General features: G+C 40.7%; 1 protein-coding gene across 7 annotated transcripts in view; it reads right to left on the bottom strand.

The window, feature by feature from the left end:
- The window catches only part of RASGRP2 (RAS guanyl releasing protein 2), a 1,579,354-nt gene that overhangs the window by 461,133 nt on the left and 1,102,814 nt on the right, over positions 1 to 15,407 (bottom strand). For all 7 annotated transcript variants that reach the window (XM_044076007.1, XM_044076006.1, XM_044076004.1 and 4 more), the window contains one exon: positions 13,531 to 13,633. In XM_044076007.1, the coding sequence (XP_043931942.1) occupies positions 13,531 to 13,633 (103 nt within the window). The remainder of the gene's footprint in view (positions 1 to 13,530; positions 13,634 to 15,407) is intronic.

Genomic DNA, 15,407 nt, shown 5'->3' on the forward strand with positions numbered 1-15,407 from the left:
AAAAAGAACAAGCTGCTTGTTTTTCAGTAGTTAACCCATCTGGAGAGTAGGTGGGGTCAAATTGTGAGCCAGGCACTGTTTCTGTTAGCGGCAGGATGCATGAGGGTGGGGGCTGATCAGGTGACTGTTAGGTGCTGTATTCACATGCACAGATGATTTGGCTAAAAAGATTGTAGTAAAATGAACTGCGGTTGAGATTTTTTTTTTTTTGAGTTGTGCAACATATGTCATAATATTCCCATATTTACACTTATTCCCCTCAGAATGTATTACTCAGACTATGATTCATAATATATGATTAGTTGCAGGTAATAAAATTAACTTAGTGTAATTGGAACAACTATTCTACTCACAGAGAGCACACACACACACAAAATAGGGATTATTGTAGATGGCAAACTCTTGTGTACACTGATAAAGGTCATAGCTAAATACTGTAATGTCTCATTTCATTCTTTGTAACAGCTCCATCCATCATAAGAAAGGGATTGCCTCCACAGAGAATGTGATTCAAAGTGAATTTGAAAGTACTTAAAAGTAAACACAATACCAAACATTTAAATTACTTTAGTAGACTAAAGCAATAACACATGTAACTTCTACTATTCAAAGGCACAAACCATTAAGAAAGTTAATAAAAAACTTGGTCTCCTCTACAGGAACAAACAGTTTATGACAAAACACACCAAAGTAACCATCGCAAGGACTCATCTTCTATCCACTCTCCTTTATGCCTCTCCCGTCTTGACCAATTTCCACCAAACTGATCTAAATAAAATGGAATCTTGCTACAACAAGATTGCCAAGTTTGCTACTGAAGCCTCATATAGGTCCCACCTCTGTCTATCCCCTTAAGCAACTCAACTGGCTTGAGTTGCCTCATATACTTCTATTCAATCAACTCTCTATAGCGCACAATCTCTACCACCTTCCTGAGATCACTCCAGCACTTCAGCACCTAATTCAGACCCACATTCTCTCTATAGCCATAAGATCTAGTGACCAGAACCTCATAGCTGTCATCAAACATAAAAACGAAGCTGGTAAGTCCCTCTTTGCCAACACCATTGCCAAAACCTGGAACACACTACCAAGCCAAATAACTTCTACTACCTCCTTTAGTCAATTCAAAAAACTCCTGAAAACCCACTATCTAAGTAACTGGCTATGCTCATGCCACTCACCAGGCTAATCCATACCAAGAGAATTTGCCAGGGTACAGCTATGTATAAACAGTTTCTCCCCTGAAAGCTTCCAAACCCGTATACATTTACCTTATGAAACTTATAACTGCAAAAGAAAAAAAAAGTTACCTCTGATTGTCTACTGTAAGAAATGTTAATCACTAGCATGATGTCCCATTGTGTGTATATATGCTATATGCATGTTTGTTAATCACCAGCATGTTGTCCTGATGTGTATATACACCATATATATGTATGTTCTACTTCTTTTTACTCTCATGTAATGTATTGTAATGTGGAGCTTTTCTCCCCAGGCCTCCGCTGAAAATGGACCTGTGTCCAGTCGGACTTTCCCTGTAAACAAATGTAAAATAAAAAAATAAAAATAAAAAATAAACAAACACACTGCTTGCAATTAACATTAGTAAGGATGCTGCTTGTTATGAAAATCAGTACCTTTCATTTTCAGTGATGCCCTTCATTTCAACTGTGACAAACGGACGTGCAAGTTAAGTACGCTGCAGAGCCTCTGCTTTATACCACATCTGACTGATGTCAGGAGATAATAAGCCTGTCTAGTCTACCCACTAAGTGCATTTAATATTTTATCCATCCTCCATCTTGTCACGTTTTTCTACCAACTCCGTGGCCCTTTGAACATTTGTATGAATTCCTTCTTCACCACTTATTCCACCAGTCCTAAATGGAGAGTTCCTAGAAACGCATTCAAGAGCTTTCTGCTTGTAAATTATGTACCAATATATGTCTGCACTTTCAGGAAAGACACACAAGTCTGTCTGGCCTTGAAGAAACATCTAGGCAACCATGCCTAGCTGATGCTTTGCAGGAGTAAAAGAGAGAGCGAGAGAGAAAACATCAGCTTGTTCTTCTAGGACACAGTTTAGTACAATATTTCAGTAAAATGAAAAAAATGTGAATAAAGGAAAATAATAAGCCATCTTTGTAAGTCATTCAGGAGTGCAGCCAAATATTTCCATTGTCATAGTCACAATCTTATACTGACCCCTACATTCTCACCTAAGATTTAAAAACTATATACATTCTGCAAAATGTTGTCACTATGCATTTAATAAGTGCATCACTTTTAACTGTTAGCTACTAAAACCATAAAAATGGTATTTTTATAGTAGCAATCCTCTAGATGTATATTTTAATCAAATTCATCTTGCAGGCAGTAGCACACACTGTTGTAAATATGTTAAAAAAATGTTATCATTTCAATACAGAGTATGCCATGCTAAAGCTTTGGAATCACCACATACCAGACAATAGCTGCATCAGAAGCTACCATCTCTGGGAATGCACCCTAATCTCAGGAAATGAGCTAAGGAGGGTATTCTTTGTTTGTGGTTTGATCTCTGTATACACAGAGTTAGACACAAAAGATGATACGGGTTTCCTTATCTAGCATTAGAAGAGCATTTATTCTCTAAACTTACTAAAAACAACGAGACCCCCCCTCCTCACAGTCACAACAGATGGCCTCACTTACATGTAGAAAGAGAAAATGTCACATTATATAGTTACCGATGACAGACAACAGGGGTTGTGGAGACTGATCCATCCATACGTTTGTAAACCACTTTTCTTGGTGTAGTGCCAGGCAGGAAATGTTATAAAGCAGAGTTGTGTAAAATCATACCAGAACAGTCGATGCTCTTGTCTTCATTCTTGCAGTATTCTTTACCTAAAGTATCTCCTGACAAGGATAACCAAAAGTCCAGTCAGTAGACCAAAGCGTTTAGGTCATATAGGCACTGTATGTCACACGTATGGTCTCCATGTAAGGTGTAGGGCATAAAGGTGATGTACAGACTCAAACACTCAGAACTCAAAAGCAGCAGGAGGAACAGAATACCCTCAGGGACAAAAGAGAACATGTATGTCCAGAAGGAAAAATGGGCAGAAGGAAAGGAAAAAGGACCCTCTTGGCCAGTAGGGCAACAAAAATACAAGGCAAGAGCTAGAATGGGGGGCAGAACACTGCAACAGTGAAGAGAAGGGCATCTACTGTTATGGTAAGATTTTACACAACTCTACTACGTCCTTCCATATCACTGTTACAGTATTCTTCACATAAGGTAGAGTACAAGAGCAAAGAAGCAGCCTGGGATGAGGAAGGCACAGAACAGCCTTCTATAAACCCATGCACAGCAGCCCTTGCCCTAGATATAACATCCAGCTTGTAATGTTTATTGAAAGAATTAACAGAGGACCAAGTAGCAGCCTCAAGGATGGAGCTGGTATTCAAATCTTTGAAAAAGGTGCCAACGGAGGCAACAGCCCTAGTAAGAATGTACCTTTGTAGAGTAGGAAAGACATTTGCCATAAAAAGAAACAAAAAGCTGCCCAGACTTGCAAATTACTTTAGTCTTATGTAAATAATACCTGAGCTGTCTACGCAAATCCGAGGTGTGAACGTCCTTCTCATTGGCAGATGGTGGAGAAGGATAAAAGGAAGGAAGATGAATAGCTTGAGTGACGGACTCACTGACCACCTTGGATATGGAAGTAGGAATTAATTCGAAGAGACACCCTGTCTCTGTGAAAAACTAAAAATGGAGGAATAGCTATGACAGCCTGAAGTTCAGACACTCCTGGCTGAAGATCCAAAATAAGTCGTTTTCTAAGAACATTGTTGCAAGGAAGCTGAAGAAGCAAGCTTATCAAAAGGAACCTAGGTTAATTTTTCAAATACAAAACTGAGGTCCCAGGAAGGCAGAATAGGCTTCCTGTGAGGTCTACTATAAAGGCCACCTTTAAGAAATATCATGAACTTAAACCAAAAGACCACAGGAGGATTCAAAGGCAGACGAGCACAAATTGTTGATAGGTGAGCTTTAACTGAAGAGTATGCTAACCCAGCATGGAAAAGATCACACAAATAAGAGATATGCAGAGGAACCTCCACAGCTAGTGTATCTTGATGGTGAGAGGCACCAGACAGAAAATCTTTTCCATATATACATGCATGGTTTTCTGGTAGTGGGTTTCCTCGCCTCCTGGAGAACCCAAAGCATGTCCTCAGAAAAGAGGCACCTAAAAGGAATCAAAACCCTATCAATCACAGTGTAATCTGAAGAGTGGACAGGTGAGGATGAATAAAAGATCCCTGGGTCTTGTGGGAGAAGATCCACTTGGTGAGGTAACTTATGGTGATTGACCCTGTCCAAGTGAGAAAGAATGGGGAACCGATGCTGCCTGAGCCATAAGGAAGTCACCAGCAAGATTTTGGGAGAGTCCTGCCTGATCTCATATAGAACTTGTGGCAACAGTGGGGGGAGCATACAGGAAACATTCCCTTTGAAGGAAAAGCTAGGGTATCCACTTTCCAAATCGGAAGACTTGGGACTCTGTAACAGAACAGAGGAAGTTGTCTGTTCAGAGGGGAGATGAAAAGATCTACTTGAGGAGTACCCCACCCCGATGGACTATGTCCAGGAATACATCTCTGTGAAGCATCCATTCATGGGTCTATGTTCTGGACCTCCTCAGAGAGTCTGCCACAAGATTGTGCTCTGAGGGAATGTATATCGCTTAATGAATCACTTGATAGCTGTATCCCAGACCTGAAGAGGTAATCTGAAAAAGATATAGGACCTCATGCCCCCCCGCTTGTTGACATACCACATTGGTATTGTCTGTGAAGACTTTGAGGTGCCTGGGATGAAAAAGGGAATGAAAAACTTGTACAGCCAAAAGCAGAGATCTCATCTCTTTTATATTGATATGCTTTAACCTCTGATGAGAAGGCCAGAGACCCTGGCCCTTTAGTGGGTGACAAGAAGTTCCTCACCCAAAGTTTGAAGCATCCATGAACAGCTCCTGAGAGGAAATCAGAGGCTGAAAGGGAAGCTCTGGACTGAGAGGGAGTTGATAAATCCACCACCAATGCCAAAATTTGAGACAAAGAAGAAAATTAATACGGAACTCCAGGAGGTGGCAATGTTGGAGCCATACCAATTTGAGGTACCACTGAAATTTCCTCATATGGAGTCTGGTGAGAGGGATCACGGGAGTAGTGGAGGCCATAAATCCCAGAATCCTGAGAAATTCCCTGACCGTGATAGAAAAAGACTACACTGGAAAAAGGTTGTCAGAGACAGAACCTTGGGAGAACAATCTTTGACCTGCATCCAAGGAAAACATGATCCTGTGAAGGATTCTGACTCATGTCTGAAGGTTTATGGTGGACCCTGACTGAATAAAAGACAAAAGGTAAACTGGAGATCTTGCAGCAGACAGCTGGGAGAAGCAGCTTGATTGTGCAGGTCATCTAGATAGGAAAATCTGTATTCCCCAAACCCTGCAAAAAGCAATGACAGGAGTGAGGCATTTGGTGGATACCCTTGAAGCAGTAGAAAGGCAAAATGACAAGCAGAGAACTGAAAATGCAAGGAAGAAACAGACATATAAACATTTCCTGAACAGAGGGTGAATGGGCATGTAAAGGTATGCATCCTTGAGGTCTAGAGAAACCAAAAAGGCCGTTGGGAAGAAGAGGAAAAGTCAGAAGAGACAACATCCAGACAGGAGGAGCCTCGAGAAAGGTGTTGAGTAGAGAAAGCTCCAAAATCGGTGTCCATGTAGCCTCCTTCAGAGGAACTAAAAACATTTTGAAATAAAACCTCTTCCCTACTTGAGTGCACAGAACAAGCTGGATGGTGCCCTGATCTAAAAGGGATTGCAGAACCTCTAGAAAATGAGGAAGCTCTTCTTGAGGAGGTTGAGGAATGCCTCAAAAGGGAAGAGAGGATTTCGTAACCATGATATATCCATGATAGATAACAGACAGCACCAGAGAGTTTGTGGTGATCCAATGCCAGTTTGGAAGAGATAAAGAAAAGCAGAGAGACAAGCGGGCCTGGCTGAGGGGAAGGCTTGCCTGAACAGAAGGTTTCTGGGATGACGAAGTCTGAGTAGACTTAGCAGGAAGAACATGCCTAGAACCCTTCTTATGTTTAAGAGGAGGACGAGTCTGTCTATGAACAAAGACAGAAAGATAATTCCTCTGGAATTTGGGGATGGGGTGACAAAAATATGTTTCAGTTCTGGCAAGGCCTCATCCTTACCCTGGAGGGACTTAAGTTAGAAGCTACTGTCACAAAAAGTTTTTTTATTATCCAGAGGGAGTATCTAAAAGCTTGGCTTTAAAATGCTCAAGTAAAGCCTGACGACATAGCCAAAAATAGAGCCTCATTACTGAGCCAAAAGCAGCAGCCCTGGAAGAGGCATCAGCTGCAGTTTATCAAGTGACACGTAACCGGACAAGTGGACCCCAGCAGGGAAAGAGTAGAAGCCTTCCCATCATAATCATGAAGGTCAGACAACACCTTAGATACCTGGGAAAGGAGGGACAAAACATACCAGATCATATGGGTCTGGCAATTAATGACCTTAAAAGACAGGATGGCAACAGTTTAAACTTTCTTGCCCAAATGTTTCATAGCCTGGCTATCCTTATCAGAAGGAAGGAGCCTAGTAGATAGCAACAGCTCAAAAAGTTTTTCAGTAGAAACAGACTAGTGAAGGATCAGCAGATGAGCACTTATACAAAAACCTGCACTCATCAGGAACCTTGTAGGACCTCATCAGGCTTCTTAGGTGCTGGAAGCGGACAGCCAGGAGCTACAGAGGCAGCAGAAAAAGTGCCCAAAAGGGTAGCCAAAACAGGAGGACAGCTGATGGTTTGGGAGACTCCATTTGTAGGAGCTCATAGTACCTCTTTTGAATGACAGAGACCTAGGAGCAGTCCTACTAAAAGTACTCCATGCAGGCAATAGTAACCCAAAGGACAACTCTTCCAAGGAGGAGTCTGGACTCAAAGAATCCTCTTCCTCTATACTGTAGTCCAGAGGAGAAGAATATGGGAAGAATAAACCAGAGATTCTTTGTCAGAATTCAAGTCCTCATTCAAGAAATCTAATTCCCTAGGCCTCTTAACAGTAGTTGAAGACTGGAGAGGGTGGGTTCAGGGACAGACATCCCCTGAGGAAGCTTCAAGGGTATTAAAGCATTAAACAGACCCTAAGTAAAATCTTGCCATTCCCACTGGGGAACTTTAACAGGGAAGAGCTGTTTAGTCTTCCACTTCTTTTTCTGCAAAACGTCCACCTTAAAAACCCTCAGATGTTCGGAGACGTGGCAAGATTCAATAATGGTAAGTAGGTATTTCCTCCCTTACTAAAATCTGAGGAATCCCTCTCTGTCTCTTGGATATTATCACCAGATGTTCCCCTTAATGTCAGGTGCAGATGCTGGAAAAGCCTCCAATGATGTGCAAAAATTCAGATCCATGTTGGCCTCTGACAGGGTCGCAGCACAGGAATCAGAGGCAAGCACCAGATGGTCTTCAAGGTTTTCACTAGCCTCTAGAGGGAGATATTCCAGGGAGGCTGGACAGCAACCAGATCAGGCCTAATCTTTTTGGCATCCATTTTGGCAAAAGGCTGACCCTTGGGACAGAAGGATTCTGCCTCAGCACCCGGAGCCAAAAGCTTTTAAGTTACTGGTTCTCAAGACATATGGACAAGGAGGATAAATAACTATGTAGGGTCTTAGGCACAAATACTTGGCAGACAGAGCACTATATATGGTTGTGGAAAGCACCCAAGCAAAAAAAGACAGTGGTCATGATGGCCTTTATAGGGAATCTGCCTCAAACACAGACATTTTCCTTTCTGGATAACATGAACACAATAATCAGAACAAATAAGAGAAAGAGATGCTCATCTGAAAACATGGCTTGATAACAAGCACAGCAGGAGGGTGTTCAGGCTGATGTTCCATAATGGCATTCAGACTAGCAGCAAAGAAGCTCAGAGTCTTTGGGTCTATACATCACCTTTATTCCCTATGCCTTACACAGAGAGGATATGTGTGATGTACTGTGCCTATAAGACCTAAAGGTCTTGGTATACTGGCCGAACATTGGGCTATCTATGGCAGGGGATCTGCTATGTAAAGAATACTGCAACAGTGATACAGAATGACATCTTTTGATCACAGTCAGAAATGTAACCACAAATTTGTGTGGTATGGTGCAGATACAACAGCGACATTGTGGTATCTTGGAGGATTTCTACTTACTCAAGAGAACAGTGATCTTGGAATTAGTATAGCTAGATAGACACCTACATACATACATACGAGTGCATGTCAAACCACTGAAAAATCAACATAACAAATGGCAAGTAATCACCAACAAACGGTCAAGTACCAGCCGATATAGAAAAGAAAAGTTAAACTTTCTATTTAGCTGGGGGTGTTCCCTAACCCCTGCTACTTGTATATATATATATATATATATATATATATATATATATATATATATATATATATATATATATATATATATATATATATATGAACCCAGAAATTGCACTACAGCGGGGAAAGAGAAAAATCCCCATTTCCCACGATACCACAATCTTGCAAAGAAATAAAAAGCCAGTTTGACAGATCAGCTGATTTTTAATGACATATACGAGCTTTTTTCTGTTTGACAAAAGTTAAATTTGACCAAATTAAAGTAACCCACATTTGTGCAGAGCTTAATTTTGGCTTTTTTTTTATAATTGCATTGACTGTTTTGAGAAGCAGTTTTGACTGTTAACTACATGTCATGGAAACATCTAGGCAATAGCTCCAGTGCTAGCAAACTGAGCTGGATAGACCAAACATCATTATTCCAGGTGACAGTCTCCAGGTAATTTCTAGTAGCACAAGGCATTCCCATGCAAGCTAACAGATACAGACTCTCCAATGTGTCCTGGGTCTGCCCCAGCACCATTTTCCAGTGGGCCATGCCTGATACACTTTCCATTGGTGCATCTAGAGACCATCCCCATTAAGTACCAAACTGGCCGCGGCTGAAGCATCTCAATACGGAGTAGGAGTGGCTGTACATTGAGATGATCCTCTATTGTAGGCTCCTCACGCTGTCATTGACAGTAAGCCCAGCTACCCTGTGAAGAAATCTCATTATTACGGCTTGTACCTTTGATCACATCCTTTCAATCAGTACTCAGAACTAATGACCATTGATGAGAACTGGGATGTAGGCTGATCGTTAAAGTCAGAACTTCAACCAAGGACTCAATTTTAATTATACCACCACAGTCCAATATGACACCTGACTACGACTACCACCACTGTACCATTCTGCTGGTCATTCTTCCAGTCCACTCCATGTGCACTTATGGAAAAAACAAACTGAGATACTTAAAATCCCCCTTTCGTGTGCAGACACCACTTCACTCTTTTTGGAAGAGAACCATTATCTCCAACTATGAAAGTGACAATCTTCACCTATCTACTTCATACTCAGCAGTGAACTGTACTAGGGCAGGCTGAAGATCACAGCCACTTGAGGCTAAGATGAAAGTATAATCTGCAAAGTCCTCACACAATACTCTCCAGTCTGTAGCTGCATCTTAATATACTGTCTATGAAACTCACAAGGTGCAGACATGATACATGCTTGCCAATGTTCTACACTCATCCTGAAGTTTTTAGCCTAATACATTTATTGTGAATTTAACTGGGGTAGAGCACTGATTCCCATTGGAACCATTTTAGTCCCAGCCCAGGGAAAACACAATAGATACATGACATTAAAAAGTTGAGTCATTGCAACGTATGCAGTGGAAGAAGGTAATGAAGAGGTGAAGTTATGTGACCAGAGAGACAACCGTTGCATTTTCCTACAATCTTGAAATGTACTTTTATTTGTGAATAGAAAATGGGGTAAGAAGAATTATCTTTAAGAAAAGAAGGCAGATATTCCCACAGTTTGGGAATACGGACTGAGAAAGTATGGTGTGTGCTGCAAAGCCAAGTCTTGGGGGGGGGGGGGTTTGGAGGAGGGACAGGAGTGGTTAAGATGTCTAAGGTTGTATGTTGGTGCATCTCTGAATAGTCTAAAAGTTGGTGTAGGGAAGATGTCATTCGTAGTTGTTGAGAAGCAAGTAGAAAGTCAGCATATTGTTTACCAGGTAGCCAGTTAGCCTTTCAGTGGTTTTGCAGTGGTGTTCATTTCTTGGGAAGAGTGATATATCTACAAATGGCATTTAAAATGGACTGAATGTTGATGGATTTCTTTTAAAAGTTGCAGGAAGCAGTATTATAAATCTGCCAGTACGATACCTATGGAATTTCTACAGGGTCTGGACAGAAAAAGGGGCGATCCTATTAGCCCAGAATAGAAGACCATTGATTCTTCTATGTGTGCTGTCCAGGTGGACTTCTAAATTTAGGAAGAGGTCAAAACAAATCCCTAGGTATTTAAAGCTGGAGACTTTTTCAATTGTGTTATTAAGATGACAGGATTATCAGAGGCTTGGAGAGAGAAATGAGTTGCTACCTAGTGCCAGAAAGCATCGTTTTTGTTTTAGAGGAGTTGGGCAGCAATTGTTTATTACTGACCCACTAAATAAGGGCATAAAAAGCAGCCTGAAGTTCAAGTGATGAGAGAGAGAGGTTGTAGAGGAATAGGACCACATCATCAGCATAAAGCTGGACAGAAAGATGGGGCAAGTCAAAAGGAAGTTTGATAATGTAGATAGAAAATAAAAGAGGTGCCAGAATAGACAAATGAGAATGTCCATTCCTCAAATTGGGAGAGAATAGATAATCACAAATACAAAATAGTGCATGTTTCATTGCAGGAAAATAAGAAGATGAAGAACACATTAATTTAGTAATAGGATTGTGCCAAAAACTGCTGAGATCATGTGAGAACACAGGGATAAGCTTTGATGGGACCAGTGCAGAGAATGTACTGATATGCTTCGTTATTAAACAAAAATATTTTGCCAAACAGTTCAGGCACCAAAACAACCAATGGTCACAGGATGGTATACATTCCCAACACCTGCAGCTAAATATAAAACTATTGTAACCAACCCCAATGGCACAAAGGCAGGGCCATCTATTCGCAGACATCCAGAGTTCAGGCACAGACTTAGGCAGCTGTTAGAGAGTTTTTTATTTATTTGACATTTGTTTACCAGGGAGGTCCAACTAGGCTAGTAGCCCATTTTCAGTAGAGGTCTGGAGAGAAAAGTTCCACATGCAAGAATACAGTTTACACTGATTATTTACAAGTTATTTATAAGTATATTTTTTTAGAAAGTGTACAAAGTAATCGATAGGTACAACATAGTTTTGTATCTGCTATAACACTGATTTGTCATCGGAAACATAGGAAGAACATCACAATAGATAATGGGTATTTTTATAACATTTGCATTCAGCAAGCTGATTGAACTCTTTTTGATAGGAAACATAACACAGCCATCCTACACTGATTTTATAATTAATATTAAAAAGAGAACCCTCACATTCATACTAGGCCTTATTTAACATTTACATACATTTGACAGAGATTGTTTTGGAATATTTGAAAAGACACTGCTGCAGTTAGACATTTAGTAGATGTATGTAAGTACAACAGAGACAGTAAGCTGCAGTGGTGCAGCACGAGATTCTCCCATTCAATTCTCAGCAGGAGCGCCTTCTGTGTAGAGTCTGCATGTCCTCCCCTTGGTTGAGTGGCGTTCAAAAGACATGCGTGAAATGGGCGTGCCTTCGTTGAAGGTTGGGCATCGAGCTGGCACCTCGGCACCATAAAAATCTACTGCCACGCCTTCTGTGTGGAGTCTGCATGTCCTCCCCGTGGTCGAGTGGCGTTCAAAAGACATGCGTGAAATGGGCGTGCCTTTGTTGAAGGTTGGGCATCGAGCTGGCACCTCGGCAACATAAAAATCTACTGCCAATCATTAGCGGACCGGAGTTCCGCTGTGGCGACCCCTAACTGGGAAAAGCCGAAAGAAGAAAAAACAAACAAATATGCAAGTACAACAGAGGGAAGGGTAGTAGGAGAGAAAGCAAAAGTGTTTACAGGAGGAGGGAGGAAAAAGAAGAAAATATATTCAGCCTGGAGTTGAGCAGGAGTATAACCAGTTGTCATGTAGGTGATTCCTAAGCAGTTGGTCAATGGTAATAAGGCAGTCAATATCTACTTCTCCTACACCGGTCAAAGGGTTTGGGAAATCTGCCAGCTGTGTGACTTCTGATGAAAAAAGTCTAAATAACTACCTCTCTAAATGGGAGGCAAAAGACATCTGATGCCACACCAGGCATGATAAGTTAGCTTTCTTGACCAGTTACCACATTAATGTTGGCTCTTGGTTCCATGTACACGATTCCACATTGGACGTCTCACTTTCCAGGCTCTAAATAATTACCATGTGATACATTTCCCTGGGAGATGGCGGCCTACCTGGTGAAGGGTCATAGGTGGGATTTCTAGAAAGCATCAGCTGTAGAATTCAGAGCTGTGTGGATGGGGAAATTGGGGAACAGACCTAGGCTAACTGTGGGGGGAGGGGAGAAAAATACATAAAAGCTATTACAAGATTGCAATTTGGAACATAGTTTATTTAAGAAGTGATTCTTTGATGCCTGCTCAGTTCAGTAAAACTTTCTGATTAATCATAGTTTTGCCAGACTGTAGCATAAAAATTCACTATAAGCCAAGTCCAGAAACTTGTGGGCAAAGCTAAAGATATAGTAACAGTGCCAAGCTAGCCTTTAGATTATTTGATATCTCTCTCCAGAGAAAATAAGCTAGTCTGCTATATCACTATCTGAGACAAAACCTAGGAGCATTCTACATCCTGGACTTGCCACATACTCCAAAGCAATGAAAAATGCTGCTAGCTTCCAAAAGTAGAAATAGTGGATCAAACAGAGACCCATGGTGCAGACACATACTGCTTTTATGGCTGGTGTTCCATATTCACTAATAATTTTGACATCACATTCTGAATGTTTAAAAGAAACCTGTTTGAGTTGCTAGAACAAGAGCAGTGGAATAAAACCAGCAAGTCAGGTGTGTTGAGGGATATTGAGAGTCCTTCAGCAAACAAATTATAGTTTAGGTTATACCTATAATTGACCTACAGGAGTAATATCTTGCCCTCTGAAGCCCAAAATAAAATGAATGGTGTATCCTTTTCTTTTTCAGTGAACACAGAATTAATCGTAAGACCAGTGCCAATTCTATAACAATTTCAGTCATTCAGTGAAGATACAATCTAGAATATTAACCTCACAGCTTCTTACAGTTTTTCACCAAAGATATTAATTTCCTACAGTAAGTACTAGAATGGAAGAGCCAAGCAAATCAGCTATAATCACTCAAAATGTAACTGAATTTTAGTCATAAAACTGAAGGCCACTGAATTTAGACAAAACTCGTATCTATATGTGCATATATAAAATCTTGTTATAATTCTAAGTGTTAAATCAGGAAGGATATAATTTGAGGAGTTTTGCAGCAGCATCTGTGGATGGAATATACCATGGATGCATCATCAAGAACATGCGGACTGTGGTAGGATCTGTCACCTTTCCATTTTCATCTGAAAATCATAAAAGATAAACAGTTAAGTAAACTTTCTGAATTTTGTTTACATCACTTAACAAGGTTGCGATTTCAGTAATTTCGGAGCATTTCTTTGTTCTCTTTGTTACAATAATTAATCAAGAAGCATTGTCCTAACAAAGCATTACTTAAATGGAAATTAAATGTTTAGTTTATTAAAACACTAACACAAGTTTTAATCTATATATGTGTCAATAAACACCAAACAGGCATACTTGATATAAAGCATAACATAACTTTAGACTATGAACTGGTAATTTTGATAATTTTTGGAAAACAAAGTTACAATGTATACTTGTTTCATGATGGCATGTTCAAGTGATTGCAACTGGGATGCAGCATCTCCTGTTTAGTACGAACCATTTTCAAACTGGAAAACTAGTTAGCAAAGTAAAGCACAGTTATGTCCCACTTACCATAACTGTACATGTTTGAATAGATCAGAGTTTCAGTACTGATTGATGGGTCTTCCTGCCATGCAGAAGCCCATGACTGATCCAATTTCCAGAGTCTTCATCATCCCTAGCTGATGGACATCCGACTGACGTCTGGACATCAGGGTATAAAAAGGGCATTTATCGGCACCACCTTCAGGTCTTTCTAAGCAGTTAACAAGCAGTCTGACATATGAGGACAGCACAACCTCCCCAGCTGTCTGAATCTGTGCGAAAAAAAGGAAAATCAAATAAGGCAGAGAGAGGGCAATAGAAATAAGAGAACTCCTCTACCCTTTGCTCCTAGCAAGTGGGTAACAAGCAGTCAGAAAATAGAGGGGTTGCAGGGTGAGAGTATGTACTGCAACAGTGATCTACAAGAACATCTACAATTATGGTAAGTGGGACACAACTCTACTATGTTCCTCATAGTGTTGCAGTACCAATTCTTTGGAGGAATTAAAAGATAACAGGTGGGTGGTAAGTCATCTGTATGACCCTTGTATACAAGTTTTCCAGGATGGTAGCAGTGAAATCTGCTCTATCCCTAGACACATTGCCTAAGTTATAGTGTTTTGAAAAGGTGTGCACTGAGTTCCATGTAGCTGTCTCTAGGATGGCTTGGGTTCAGACTCCTTTCAGAATAGCAATTGTAGTTGCATCATGCCTAGTGACGTGGGCTTTAATATGCCAAGGCAGATCTTTTCCATGGTGTGAGCACGAGAACTTAATACAGCTGCTATCTATTTTGAAATGGTTTGTTAGGAGATAGACCTGCCCTTTTCATCTTCTGTGAAAGCCACCAGTAATTGCTCTGTTCTATAAGGGTATTTTGTCCTGTCTAGAAGGTACCTGATCTGCCTGTGCACATCCAGGGAATGAAGGACTTGCTCTGCCCTGTTTTGTGAATATGGGAAAGCTGGTAGGTGGATAGCCTGGTTTAGGGCAAGTTATGATGCCACCTTAGACCTAAAGGATGGGTTTGGTCTGAGGATTGCCCTGTATCTGTGAAAAAACAGTGAAAGGTTCTTTACACAAGAGTTTATAGCTTTAAAACTCTTAATTGATGTGACACCTATATGAAAAGTGGCCTTTTAGGTGGTCATCTTTAGAAAGGCAGTGGCAGCAGTTTCAAAGGAGGACAAGGATAGTTTCTGTAACACAATTTATATCTCAGGCAGGAATAAGGTTCCTTCTGAGTGTTCTCAGTTGAATTATCCCTTTTAAGGAAAGATTCATGTGGAGGTGTGAGAAGATAGGTCCAGCAATGTTCAGACAAGCTGATATCACAGATGCATATAACTTAGTGCTGGGGTA

This window comes from Protopterus annectens, chromosome 6.part1 (assembly GCF_019279795.1).
Source record: "Protopterus annectens isolate FY-2018-M chromosome 6.part1, PAN1.0, whole genome shotgun sequence".
NCBI classification, from domain to species: Eukaryota; Metazoa; Chordata; order Ceratodontiformes; family Protopteridae; genus Protopterus; species Protopterus annectens.